We start from the raw sequence: 15,281 nt of genomic DNA, 5'->3' as shown, positions 1-15,281 counted from the left end.
ATTTTCAAAAGCAATCCACTAACGGCTAAATTCAAACTGACAATTGTCTTCTTCTGCTTGGTGTAGAGTCAGTTCACCCCACTTTTCAGGGCCTGGAGCCTGCCTCCCATCTGCTGAATGTCCAAATGTCAATATCAGCCATAGCCTGCAGGGGTCTTCTTTCCCTAAGTTTTTTTCCTTAGGACCCCCACACCAGGCATCCTATTTGCCAAGCCACACAGACAACTGCTTTCCTCCCAGAAGGGCTTTTCTGCTCCTCACCTGGTAAGGGCTGCCTTGGAGCAAAGTGTTAAATCAGAACAGGGACTTGACTCTTTCACCTGATAGTAGAAAACACATGCTTTTTGTTGTCTTCTTTTAAAGACTTGAATAGAAGTCTCTTGATGTAAATGAGAAGGAAGGATAAATCTATAGGAATTAATGCAAATAGTCTCAACTCAAGGCAAATAAACCCATTCCAGTCAGGAGAAAAGATACCAGAGCAGATACTGGGTCCAAGGCTCAGCCTTTCCCACTTTTAGACAACTTTTGCAGGTTTATGATGTTATAAGGAAATGGTCCACGTGTTAGTTTAGTCATCCACTTCACACAAAACTCCTCAGATCCCTTGTTGGCTTCAGTAAACAATGCAATACATATGACATACACTTTATAATGAACCTGTTATTCTAGTTATAATTGGGGCAGTCAAAATATTGACAGAGTATGACTTGATCTGCAAAAATATTTATTTTAGTAGCAAACCAATTCTACTGTAATAGCATTAAATTTATTGGTTTTAGGAAGAACTTTTGTTTCAGTTCTGATGACCCTATGTGAATTATAAGCTAGGCTCTCTGGCTAAAACACTTGCATCTTATCTGGGAATAGTAAAAGCCATTTCTCAACATAGACATCCAGTGGTTACAAGTGACCAATAAGCTGTTACTTTAATCTTTTAAATAGTTTTAAAATATTATTTTATCCTATAACAGTTCTATGAAAACAGTCATAAAGAGGCAGTGCTAAATCAAGGCCTGACAATGAGCACTTTGGGAACTGCAGTTCAATGTGATTTCTCCCTCTGAAGAAGGTCAAATGGGCCATTATTCTAAGAGGCAGCATTATCCTAAATGCTATGAATAATGCCAGGAAACTAATAATCAACAAAAAAGAATAATTTTATAGTTATTGTAGAATGCATCCTCTCTGAGTTTAATTAATTTCTATGGAAAATGTGCCCTTTGATGATATGAACTATTAATTATATATCATAGAGCTGTCCAGCTGAATCCTCAGCCAAGTCACACACATAGTTGTACATTTTCTAGCAACTACATCACAGGAAAGGAAAAAGAAAAAGTATATTGTGGCGGTTCGAATGAGAATGGCCCTTATAGGGGCAGAGGTTTGATTACTTGGTCCTCTGTTGGCAGAACTCTTTGGGAAGGATTAAGAGCTTCGGTCTTATTGGGGAAAGTGGGCCACTAGTGGTGGAATTTGAGATTTCAAAAGAAAGGTCTGTGAGGTAAGCCAAATTTAATGCGTTATTTTATACGTTATTCTGGTCATGTTTTTTTTTTCTTATAGTAATAAAAAAAATGGCTAAGACACAGGTGAATTGATTTAAGTAAGACATTATCGAATGCATAAGATTTGCTTTTGTTATATCAACATTTCGTTTTAACTTACTTAATTTCATTGAAATAGTGTCTCACTCTGTATTCCAGGCTAACCTTCAACAAGTGATTCTCCTGCCTCAGCTTCCTTGGTTCTGGAATTATAGAAATGTAACATCTGCCTGGGTGTATTTATTTTAAAAGTCTTTATCCTTATAAAATACCCCAATTTGGACTCTAAATTTTAATCATAACTTCTGGATTGGCATTTTGATTTTGTATAATTTGTTTTTCAAAAAAATTAATCTCTTACTTAAAGTTTCCCACAAGTAAAGTATCTGTTCTTAATTTTTAAGTTAAAAAACAATTGAATAAAATATAAAATCTAGTTCCTTAATAAGACTAGGCACATGTTAACTGTCAAGAGCCTTGTATGGGGAGTGAACTCTACACCTATGAGGCCAGACACAGGGTGTTCAACAAATATTTTTTGAAGAATATCTCTTCCTGGGTCTTTCTGAGATCCCAAGATACTGCAGAACAGGACACTGAAAAAGCAGTAGAAGGAGATCTTAAAGATTTGGCTTCTTGGGGCTGGAGAGCTGGCCTGGGGTTAAGAACACTGGCTGCTCTTCCAGAGAACCTTTGTTCGATTCCCAGCACCCACATGACAGCTCCCGACCATCTGTAACTCTAAGTCATTGGGTGTGATGCCTCTTTCTGGCCTTCTTTGGCACTGCACATGTATGGTGTGCAGCCTATGTGCTGGGAAAATACCCATACTCATAAACTAAAATTAAAAATTAAAAAAAAATCTTAATGATTTGACTTCTAAGCACAATTCTGAACAGGCTCTGCCTATACCCTAAGTCTTCCTCTGTAATTGTCAGTCCTGGTATCTTGAGGTCTCCCTGGTGTTCCTTAACCCCAAACACCTCTAGTGATCTGGCTTTATGTGTAGCTTCTCTTTCAAAAACCCAATTATCAGTCCCTGAAAGGCAAGATCGGAGTCCTAGGCTTCTGGGAGCCTCTGCAACTGCTACAATTCCTATCCGGTAGGAGGAAGACATACTCAGAAGGGTAGGAAGATAATCCAGGAATAATTAAGGACCTTTATATTTGCATGTGACCTTCCCACCATCCACAGCTTCTAGGATGGCAGGTGAAAATGAAAAGGGACAGACTTTGGAGCACAGCCCCGGCTTACATCTGGCTTAACTGTTGACCATGTGCTATCAACAAACGGAATCCATTTCTTTTGCAGCAAGACTCCCCAACCAACTCAACAAGATCCCATTCCAGCTTGACAGCGGAAACAATATTTTTGCCCAATTTCATAGTTGGGCCCAGAGACTACGCTTTTTTGAGGTCATTGGATTTTAATTAAAATTTTTGGCAGATATTAAAATGTAGCCATTACAAATGCAGCCACTATCCTGTTCGGCATGTTTTGATTGTTTCTTCTGTTGTGTGTGCTCCATGGCACCTGATACTACTGGTCAGCCCTTGAGATCCCAGGGAAGCTGCCCAAAGCAGAACACCTGTGACATGGAAAGAGTACATGGTCAACTGGAGAAGGATCCTGCCGATACTCATTAGTTCCCGGTTTAAACTCAACAAGAGTTGTAATGATAATGTGGTTTTGGACAGGAGGATGGCAATTTTATTTCCATTACTCAAACAGGGTAATGAAGGGCTAAAGATGACAAGTGGATAGCAAGAGCAGGCTTCCCTGCCTCAGCAACTCCTTGGAATAGAAGCCCGGAAGCATAGTATAGAGATATGCCCATGGTCATAGGGCAGGATCTTGTGTCCAAAGCTGTTCAGGCTGAAACTCCTTTTCTGTAGTCACAGCATTCTCTGAGATGGTGCCATGACACAAGGCAGGCAAGTCTGGATGTATGTAAGAAAAGATGGGCTCATCTTCACCTATGTTCCAGGGGTGGGGAGCAGATTTCAGAGTTCAGAGCTTTAGCAGTGGGCACTGCAGGGATCCTTTGCGTACCTACCTCCTCTGTCTGCAGAGACAGGGCTGACTTCTATGTCTTCCAAGCCTCCCTTCTCCAGCCAGGCATGTCAATGCAGAGAAATGCAGGCTGTTGCCACTGCATCCCTAAGCCCCTGACCAACACTAAACACCCAATAGATGTGAGCAGTCCTGATCTCTAAAACTCATGCCATTTGTTTGTGTCCTACTGTATCCTCTATCACTCAGGGATGGCTTCTTTAAGACTATATCCAGTATGCTTTCATCCTGGAAGCCCTCCCAGAACAGATGCACTGCTCACGAGGCAGACCAAATGGCCACTCAACCCCTGGTCAGGTTTTGCTTGACCTAATAATGGCTGTCGGGGCTCTGGGACCTTTCCACGTTTCCAGCATCTATATAAGCTGTTGCATCATTTATTTATTCAACAGACACTGCCAAGGAGGGAAAAAATGCCTTGTCTTCAGTTTCTCAGAAAAGGATAGCTGTGCTTCCAAAAAGAGAAAAAAGGAGAGTGGAGGTTGTGGGTGGGGTTAGTTTCAGCACAGACTTTAGAAACATGGCTTCTCAGATTAAAGAGCATGTTCTTGCTTTGCTCAGTCCTAAGCAGAAAGAAAGCTCTAAGCAGTGACAGACAGCCACCTGCTCTGGTTCTATTGGGAATTGAGACAAGGTGACAATATAGCATCTAAGTGCTTGCAGGCCAGAAGGCAGGATTTACTATGATCATAATAAAAACTGAGTGACCTTCATTCTTCCCCAGTTGCACAGAGTATGGCATAGCCTCGTGGTACTTTTAGGATTAGACATGGCTGGTACTCCCCTGTCTGAAATAAAAAGGAACCTAGGAAATACCCAAGGTCATACAGCTAAGGAGAGCATAGCAAGGACTCGAAGCCTGGTCTGTCTGAACAGTTCCCCACTCCCAGATCTCAGAGGGGGACCCACAGTGACAATCCCCAACACCTTTCCCCTTAATTTTCTACTCCTGGGTGATTATAAATTTTTAATCTGAAGTAGGAGGGCTTAAAGTCAATTTGTTTGAGTATAAATTTATTTCTAAGTTCAGCTCTAATTTGATATTCTGAGCATGATTACCCCAGGATGTAATTAGCATTTGTCCTTTCCTGTTGTATCATACTTACAGTGACTGCAAATGACTTCATGTAGAGGTATACTGTACACTCGAAAGCTTGTACTCAACCCTTGGACTATGCGCTCATTGCTATCTAACTGCTATATGGGAACTAGCAAGGACAGGGCATATAGCTGGCATCAAACTCTAGAGAGACCTCCCCAGCTTGGAGGGGTGGTTCCCAAGACCTGTCTTTTTCTTTATCCGATGTATGGACCTGGATAGCTGTTCACTCTAAGTAGAATGTTTTCATGATTGTGGTTTGGTGCAGTTTCTCAAGGGGACAGTAAGCCATCAGAATGAAATGGCTCAGAGACATAGGAGTGGTCTACTCTCAGTGACGTTCAGTGTCCCTAACTTTATCCCTAAAGGCTTTTAGCAAACCCCACCTAGTCACTCTGGAGTACATCTAGTTCAACACATCCATTCTGTTTCCCACTCTGAGCTTCCCTATGGCACAGTACTGATAGTGTGTAAATTCTAAGGTACTGTCATTAGCCAGTCACATCCTGGGGGAGGGGGAGAAGAAACGTATGAAATGCAGCTCGTTGGTGCAAGATGCTTTAACTTGCCAGGTTGTTTGATGACAAGCATGACACGAACTGGAATGATCTCTGATGGCTAAATGATCTGCCCATTCACTCTCTTTGGTTCTCAAGCAGGAAGAGGGACTTGGCCAAAGAATAGAATGACAGAGTTCATAGAATAGAATAGAATAGAATAGAATAGAATAGAATAGAATAGAATAGAATAGAATAGAATAGAATAGAATAGAATAGAATGACAGAGGTCAGAGAGAGCAATTCAGTGAGACCCTAGGTCAGACAGAAGATGCTCTACATATATCAAACCACTTAACCCTCCAACAAGTCTATGAGCTAGCCACTATGAATAGAGCCTCACACTAGTGATGCAGAAGCAGGCAGAGAGGAAGCGACTCGAGCAAGACCACAAAGACAATCTGCCACAGAGCTAAGATTCCAACCTAGCCTGTTTAGCCCTAGGTCCACAGGAAACAGAAGTGATGTTCCCCCCCCCCCCCATCACACCACTCTACTGCACAGATAGAAAATTCTGCTTGAACACTTTCTCCAGCGACTCTCTTGTGAGACTCAGCAAACTGAGTCTGTGAGTTCTCTGCAGGGCTTGGGGTCATAATTGCACACCAGGAAGAGGATATGATCCCCGGGAGTGTGTGACAGCTACATCTGGGAAATGGCAAGAAGAGCAGTTCCCAGGAATTTTGTTCTCATGACCTCTTTATGTTCCAAACACCAGTAAGGACCCTCAAGTGCTTTTCTTTATGCGGGTCATCCATCAGTATTTATTCAATTAGAAACAAAATGAGAGACACTTGCAAATGCATAGTCATTTATTTAAAATAGCAATAATAAGCTCATTCCGTGTAGGCATAAAGTAACATAATTTGACAAATATATTTTCCAAAGCTATTTTATAATAAAGAGCATTGCCAACATTTTTGCAGTCTCTCTAATATCTAGCTTAACAGAAGTATCCAGAACCTCAAATCTGGTTCTGCCTTCCATGTGCATTATTGGGTTTTGTAGGCTAGATTATGTGAAGAACATAATAATAATAAAAGAATTATGCAGTAAGAAAAGGAAGGAGTACTTCAATAATCTTCTCTGATAATTGCAGACATTGTTGCAAATATCTGAAGTCCTCCAGTTGCTTCTGAACAGATAACTACAGAAAGTGAAATTAAACTGATACACTCATCATACAAAGTGTCTTGACACTTGCAGGGTGTTACAACAAAACACCATGGACTGAAATTTGTAAAATGGCAGAAATGTATTTCCCAGTGCTATGGAGGTTGGGAAGTCTGAAGATCAAAATGTTGGAAGACTCCTTTTCTGCTGAGGGACTAGTTCTTCTTGAGTGGCCCCTTCTCACTGTGAATTCCCACAGCCGACAAGGCAGGAGGTCTTCCTGAAGCTTATCTATAAAGGCACTAATCCTAGCCCTAAGGGCAAAGCCAGCGATTCCCCAGACAGAGATTTCTCCCAGAATATTATGCAAGAGCTGAAGACTCAATGAGAACAATTGGTTCCCAAAGGCATTCCCTTCTAATGTGATCATTTTAAGAGTTGGGTTTCTAAAAGGAATTTAGAGAAACCCACTCTCTCGGCCCAGTGCACAATGTTACAATAAAAACCACCAATCTGTCTTATACTTCGAATTTTTATCATATATGATCATGTGGCACTCTACACTGGTCATTTACGAGATCTCTTGTATCCTGTTCAACTAGATCTTTTAAAATTGGAAACCTTTCACACCCAGGTATCAAAAGGTCCCATTCATTATCACTGCCCAAGGCTGTTTAATGACAGCAGACACAAGTTCTCAAAAGCCAGAAGCTTAGATTCTTAACACTGACAAACAAACATTTCCATACCTCTTTTGTCAGAATCTGTTTTCAGGAGCACACATATAAGCAGGGACAGACCCAGCATGCCTGTCCATCATTTTGTGAAGAAATGATGCTTTGGAAAGTCCCTGCTTAGCTCTCAACTTCCTGTCTTCACAGTTTCCCGGATACCACATCTGCCCTGCTGGGGCTGTTAACTGCACTTCCACCTTTCACATGGAACACTAAAAGCCAAAAAGGCACCTGACTGTGGTGGTACATGCTTGCTATGCCAGCCCTCAGAAGGCTGAGGCAGGAGAATCAAAGTTTGAGCTTAATCTGAGCAATATAAGACCCTGTCTCAAAACAACAGTAACAGGAGAAGATATGAACCCAGGAGTTTAGACTACCAAATTCAATTAAATTGATACCACTTACTGAGGAACTAAAGTCATTCTCCAGTGATATTGAATGATTTCTTTGTTTGTTGTTTGTTTGTTTGTTTGTTTGTTTGTTTGTTGAGAATCCTGTGGTGAATACACAGCTACTGCTAGGCCTCCCACATCATTCCTTCCCATTGCTTTTACACCAGCAGCACGGAGCTCAGCACCCTGAATCGTCAGATTCCATCTTAGTATTAATAAGATGGTCATCAAGCCCTTGTGGTATCCTACAAAGAGCTTTGGGGTCTCCACAGACTGTTCTAGAAAAGCCCTGGTCTGTAGCATCCTTGTAACAGTGCTGATTGTCATTCGTGAGCTGATAGGTGCTCATTTTAGTGTGCCGTTCGTTCCTTATTGTTTTTTTTTTAATATTTTTATTACATATTTTCCTCAATTACATTTCCAATACTATCCCAAAAGTCCCCCATAGCGCCCCCCACTTCCCTACCCACCCATTCCCATTCTTTTGGCCCTGGCATTCCCCTATATTGGGGCATATAAAGTTTGCAAGTCCCTCTGATGAGCCCTTTGAGCTCTCCCAGACTAAGTCTCCTCATCTGAGCAATGGAATCAATGCGATCCAGCATAAGAGTTTTGCTTTCAGAAATAGTCTTTGAAACCCAATTGTTTGAAAACTGATTTAAAGGGCTGGAGAGGTGACTCAGCAGCTGAGAGCACTTGTTCTTGTACAGGGCCAGGTTCGATTCCCAGTGCTTCCACAATGGCTCACAGTCACCCTTAAAATTCCTATTTCAGGTGATCAGATGCCCTCTTCTGACCCCTGTGAGCACCAAGCATACATTCATGCAGTTAAAAAGTCACACACATAAAATAAATCTAAAAAAATAAAAATAAATGTAAGGACATTTTCTTCAGAAAGGTGTGACAGAGCTTAAGAGAGAGCTATACCCATTTCTGCAGAGTCTGAGGAATGTGTTGTTGCTGAAGAGAAGGTAATTGTGTGCTACAGACAAAAGCCTGAAGGGTGGGAGGCAGCATCCCACCTAGGCACTATAACTGTTCCCTCTGCTCAGGCTTTCAAGGGTGTTTGTGATGAAGCTGAGTGCATGTACAGCCAGCCACAGTGGGTAAAGAATGGCGCCTAGAGGCTCAGTGACCTCAGGTCCCCACTCAGGTGGCTGCCAACCCAGTGCACACAGTAACCTGTGTGTGTCACATACACAGTTTCTGCCACACCCACGAGAACAGCATGAGTTTTGATGGCAATGTTTTTATCTGGAAGCCATTCAGATTTGATTTGTCTTTGAAGCGTACCATCCTCCCCCAGAAAACCTTTAGCAACAAACTCTAAGGTGACCAAGGTGACCCAGTGTATCAAGTACTGATGCTGAGAGGTGATCTGAGCATCTTTATCCCAAAACTCCAACCCAGATCACTTTCATTCTTTCAACTCCTAGTATATGAGTATTTTCTATTTGATAAAGTTCTAACTCTAGAAAAATATGCAACCTTTCTCTATTGGGTAGCAATAGCTTGCATGCATGGTCTGTGTGTGTGTGTGTGTGTGTGTGTTCCTGTGTATCCCATGTGCCTATGTATGAGCATATGGAGGCCAGAACACTGCTAGAGTTCCCTGATCATTGTTTTATTACCTGGAGACAGAGTAATGCACAAAAACAGAAGCTCTCAGAATCTGTCTCCATTCCTCAATGCTGTGCTAACAGGTATGAATAGACACGTCTGGTTTGTTTTTTGTTTTTTTTGTTTGTTTTTTTTTTTTTTACATGGGTAGCAGGGATTCAAACTCAGGTCCTTAGGACAGCAGAGCCCTTATCCCTGAAGCCGTCTCCCTATCCCCAGCACGGCAAGTTTTAAACACAAACTATTTAATTGTACTTCAGTGCCTTTCTGACCACAGGGTCCTGCATGACTCTCACATCACACACCCAAGAAGCTGGTCCCCTACTCTAGCAGTTTCTTTTCCTGCCACACTGGACCCTGAAGTATTTGACTTGCCCTATCCCTTCCCAAGGAATATTCTCCCCTCTAGTTGAAACAAGATGTCATTCCGGTGGCCTGGGTATGTCCTTCACCTCCTCCTCCAGCCTCTGCAAAGCCTTCACATCCTTATGCAAGCACACAGCGCACATCCCTCCAGACCTGAACTCTGTATCTCTTCTTCAATGTGTATGTGGCACTCCCTGTTCCTCCTCTAGAGATGTGGCCCTCTGACTACTGATATCCCCAGACAGCACATAGTTTGTGTGGACTGTAGCTGGGGCTGGTCCTGCTCATCACTGATGCCCAGCACTTAGTCCCTAATAAATATTTCCTGCGCGAATGGATGGATTATCTATTAAGAAAATGTCTGTGCAACAGGAGCACAAGTATTCAGTATGCCCAGTAATGAGTGTGATATGAGTTCTCGGTTATATTCAAAAGGGACCAAATTCTGTGTCAGTCTGAGTTGGTGAACACTAAGTGGTCCCTGAGCTGGTCTGTTTGTAGACAGTCTTTTTTACAGATTAAGGGATGCCTAAGAACACCAGTGCCTGTGTTTTAAGGTACCCAAGCTATCCATCCTTGTGTTACTGATGTAGTGCAGTTTTCAGGGCTTATTTGATGTAGTCATCAGCTTTCTGTCACTTTGGAAAAAATACCTGAAAAGACAACACACCTGAAAAAAATGCCTGGAAAGAGAAGTGGCTATTATGGTTTACAGTTTCAGGGGTCTTAATGTATGGACCCTTGGTCCTGTTGCCCTGGACCTGAGGTGGGGCAATGTGTACCTTTGTCCCTATTGCCTTGGGTCTGAAGTGAGGCTGAGAGTGATGGTGGGGTCACATGGAAAAACAAAGCTGCCACCTCAGGGCAGCCAGGAAGGAGAACAAAGAGGGAGAAGGGAGGCAGGGACAAGCTCCGCCCTTCACAAGTCAGCTTCCACTGCCCCACTTCATGCAGCTGGACCCTGACTTCTTATAGCTGTTCAGTTAGGAATTCATCCATAGATTATCAGTCCAGCCACCAGGTTAGTGCCTCCATGATTCAACCACCTCCCAAGGCCACACCTCTGACCTTTGCTGCATATGGAATCCAACTTACAACGAATGAGCCTTTGGGTGGGCGTCACTTCATATTCAAACCATAATAGCTAAAATGCTAGTTCCACTGATTTACAATGAGATAGGCAAGATGGAAATATGCAAGCCCAAAGTTTACTGCTCTTGCCTTCCCCTGGTCTCCTCTGTGTCCTTCCCCCACCCCACCCCCACCCCCTTGCTTCTTAAGGACTGCTGAGTCTGGTGAACTACTTTGGTTGTGCTCAAATGTTTCCAGCAGAAAATTACCCTCATCTATTTTAGGTTTAACTTGGCTCTTCAGAATGAAATGGTCTGATTAGCCTTATAATCATGGTGATGGTGGTGGTTGGGCACTCCAGAGAATCCTCCGGAACCAGTTTGAATACACTGGTAACACTGTCAGAGAGGCACTGATCTTGGGATAAAATCACAGGGCACATTAGCTAATTCAGAGCAGGAATTAAACCCAAGGATCAGCTAAAACCTATTCTTGTGTCCTAAAAGCTACAGAGATATGCTTATCAGAATGGGCAATGCTGAGATGCCCAGCAAAAACCTTGGGCAGTGGCAGCAAACGGGAGCTTGGGTTCCTGTTAGAACTTGGCCTACAACCAACCCATTTTATTCACTCTAGTGTATCTATATTTGAGAAACAACCTGGAAGGGAGGTAGTGAAAGTAGAATGTTCATAATGAAATTGAAGATAAAAAAAATAATAAGAAAAGCAAAAGCCCACGGGTAACATTAGTATTGATTGAACATCTTAGAACACATTGTTTTAAGAGATTTGGGCATGCTTCCTATATGGAAAGTGAGGGACTCAGCTCAGCCACACATGAATTAGAGTCTGAATATGAATCATGGCCACAGGCATCCCTGGGGTGTGGGGGGAACTCTTTAGACATCTTGGGACTCTTTGGGGATACAGTGGTAGATTAGAACATATGGGGGATTACAAGTCAGCCATATCTGAGTTTAATGCTCAAGTTTACCTCAATGACATTGAGCAAATATGTTCATGGTCCTCCTCCTCCTCCTCCTCCTCCTCCCCCTCCTCCTCCTTCTTTTTCTAATTTGTATAAGTTTGAGTCATGAAGGCCTATAATCTTAGTATTTAAGAGGCCAAGGTTGGAGGATTTCGAGGTCCAGACTGTCCTGAACTAAATAATAGGATCCATTCTCAACAACAAAAGAACAACAGTGATTTATATAAGCTTGTATAGAACAGCTGCCTTGTATATTTGCTATGAAGGTCAACTAAGATTGCCTGGAAACAAAGATCATTGCCCAAAGCAGGCATGCAATCAATCCCATTATTTCTTTGCCTCCAATTGTCTGCTCTTATCAACAGCTAGACAGGATCTGGGCTAGGGAGAAACAAGTCAGTGCCTCTGTCACTCTGAGAGCAAATTCTCTTAGGAAGTCACATGGTCCAGGCAGTATAGCTGAAGCAATGTCAGACCGAGGGTGAAACATCTCAGAGTAGATGTTCCTCTCCCTAACTTCATCCCCTAGATCACCTTAGCAATGACACACCTAAAACCCAGAAAAGCACTGTCAATTCCTTGAAACCTATCACTTCATCTATAGCACACTTGGAATTTGAACCCAGATATCTTGGCTCTGTACTTCCGTAGCCTACAGATCAGCTTCCCTGCCCATCTCAGAGTGCTAACACATCCCCCTGTACTATAAGTGGCCTCTGGACAGCTGAGCATCATTGCCTGAGGTCTACAAGTGCTCTCAAAACCGCAAGAGGACATGTCTCAAATTTTCAGCACATTTCAAAACATTTGCTATAGGACTTACTTTACAGTCAGAGTTCAAGAAATAAATATTCACAAGTAGAGGGGGAAAAAAAGAAGATTCTTGTGGCCTTGTAAATTTAATGCAGAGAAACAGTCATAATAAACATTAACCCAGCAGAACTGGCTAAATGCATTCATTTCACAACATGTTCTGCTCTTTAAGAAGTTAGCTGTTTAAGCTCCATGGGGAATCTTGAACTCACAGAGACTCACTCCCACTGTTTCAGAAGAGAAAATTGCCTGCCTCCACTGTGAGGGGAGGGGAGGTAGAGAGTTATAATGGAGGCTGGTGGAGGTAAGGGGGGGTCGGCTACAACAATGTGCTCTTTACAAACCAAGGTGATGGAAACACAACTGATGCTCATGCTTCAGATGAGTGAAGGCTCTGGCACAAGTCTGGCAGGACCTGGATCACAGTGTCTACCCATCTCCTGGTCAGGCCAATGTGACCAGCTCATGCAACACACTTTCAAGCACTGAAAATGTCATAATAAGACAATAGACTGGGCAAAGCTTTGGCCTTTGTGTCTTTCCATCAGCAGTCCTTTGTCTTTTGATTGTTTGCAAGTTCCTTAATCCCAGACTGGATAAAAAAACAAGGGGAAGTCTGCTAGGAAGAAGAACAAACTGAAGAAAGTCGCCACCCATGTAAAGACTACCCAAGTCCCTGATGGGTAACATCCACATGCATGAGACACTTCCACCTTCTCTCTAGGAAATGAGCATGTAAGCCTGATCGCCAAGGCCAAGTCTAGTTGAGCATGGTGAATGTACGGAGGAAATTATGTAGAAGTTTTGGGCTTGTCGATCCAGCTCTATCGAGGCACTGTCTTGAGCCCAGAGGCTCCCAGCATTCACCCTCACTGCTCTCTCCTTCTGCAGGGGAAATCTGTGCATTCAAGATCCATGGACAGGAGCTGCCCTTTGAGGCTGTGGTGCTCAATAAGACATCTGGAGAGGGCCGGCTCCGTGCCAAGAGTCCCATCGACTGTGAGCTGCAGAAGGAGTACACGTTCATCATCCAGGCCTATGACTGTGGTGCGGGGCCTCGGGAAGCAGCCTGGAAGAAGTCACACAAGTGAGATCCCTGTCACCCACCTCCTCCCTGGCCCATCCACTCCCATTTATTATTCTGTTTACAAAGTGTTCTTTAAGTATGTCCACCCACGGCTCATACCAATGATGTGCTTGGAAGGTGGTTTAAAACTCCCACTTCTATTAGCATCCCTTTGCCTAGGAGCAGGAAGTGGGCTATGGTGGTGGTGACTGGGGTGAGGGGTCATGTTATAACTGGTCATACTGTGTACAAGCATTGCTTCCCCTAGGAAGCTTTCCCTAACCCACCCCTCTCCTCAGACCCAGTCTAAACTTTCCTCTGCATTTCTCCAAAGTTCTTTGTTTCTCTCTTTCACATACTTCTCACCTTGAGTCAACACTGCTCTCTCTCCCTTATGAAGTTTAGCTCAGAGCACAACACAGCTGACTTCTTCCTGAGTAGATGAAGGGAATAGGGAAAAGGGAGAAGATGGAGAGGGAATGTGTTGCCTGGGGTGAGCAGTAGAGGATTATGGGAAATGAGAAAGATTTGTTCAGCATCAAGGCAAGATCAGTCTGCTGCAGTTGGTACCCAGAGGGAGGGAAAACAGAGCACTCAGGTAACCATTGCCCTGAGCGTGTTGAGGCCTCTTCACTCACATGGCCTTGGGCTGGATCAGTACCCACAAATACATGGTGTGATTCCTTCTTTACCATTCATTCTTCTTTCTGATTGGTGCTCCAGGGCTGTGGTCCACATCCAGGTGAAGGATGTCAATGAGTTCGCACCCACCTTCAAAGAGCCAGCCTACAAGGCCATCGTCACGGAGGGCAAGATCTATGACAGCATCCTGCAGGTAGAAGCCATTGATGAGGACTGCTCCCCCCAGTACAGCCAGATTTGCAACTATGAAATTGTCACAACGGATGTGCCTTTTGCCATTGACAGAAATGGTAAGTGTCCCGAAAAGATCCCTGTACTGTCGAGGAGACAAATTCACTGTCCCTGCTCTCAAGACCAAGAAGGGCCCCCAAATGGTACCTCCCTAGAGACCCTGTCTCTAGAGACACCATGACCCAATTCTGCACTTGAGTTGATGGCTCATTCATAATTAGAACCTTTTTTATGTCTAAACTACTTCCAGAAAATCCCAGGAACGTTGATAAATATGGTCTGGAGAACTCATAATCTCACACATTTGAATACAAAACAAAGATGGTGTCTGGAATAATTATTTATTTTCTAGGTGTGTGCCTCATCATCAACCTGAGCACATCTGGATGCCTTTCAGTATTCTTAGTTAGAACATGAACACACACACACACACAATCACATCTGGATGCCTTTCAGTATTCTTAGTTAGAACATGAGCACACATACCCCCAATCACATCTGGATGCCTTTCAGTATTCTTAGTTAGAACATGAGCACACACACACACACATACACACACAATCACATCTGGATGCCTTTCAGTATTCTTAGTTAGAGCATGAGCACACACACAATCACATCTGGATGCCTTTCAGTATTCTTAGTTAGAACATGATCACACACACACAATCACATCAGGATGCCTTTCAGTATTCTTAGTTAGAACATGAGCACACACATATCCCCAATCACATCTGGATGCCTTTCAGTATTCTTAGTTAGAACATGAGCACACACACACACACAGTCACATCTGGATGCCTTTCAGTATTCTTAGAACATGAACACACACACACGCACACAGTCACATCTGGATGCCTTTCAGTATTCTTAGTTAGAACATGAGCACACGCACACACACACACACACAGTCACATCTGGATGCCTTTCAGTATTCTTAGTTAGAACATGAGCACACACACACA

At 43.1% G+C, this 15,281-nt stretch overlaps 1 protein-coding gene across 2 annotated transcripts in view; it reads left to right on the top strand.

Moving 5' to 3' along the window:
* The window catches only part of Clstn2 (calsyntenin 2), a 582,382-nt gene that overhangs the window by 429,402 nt on the left and 137,699 nt on the right, over positions 1 to 15,281 (top strand). For both annotated transcript variants that reach the window (XM_029481768.1, XM_029481769.1), the window contains exons 3-4: positions 13,269 to 13,464; positions 14,167 to 14,375. In XM_029481768.1, the coding sequence (XP_029337628.1) occupies positions 13,269 to 13,464; positions 14,167 to 14,375 (405 nt within the window). The remainder of the gene's footprint in view (positions 1 to 13,268; positions 13,465 to 14,166; positions 14,376 to 15,281) is intronic.

This window comes from Mus caroli, chromosome 9 (genome assembly GCF_900094665.2).
Source record: "Mus caroli chromosome 9, CAROLI_EIJ_v1.1, whole genome shotgun sequence".
Classification (NCBI taxonomy): Eukaryota; Metazoa; Chordata; class Mammalia; order Rodentia; family Muridae; genus Mus; species Mus caroli.
The sequence above is the reverse complement of the archived record's forward strand: the minus strand, read 5'-3'. Positions and strand labels throughout refer to the sequence as shown.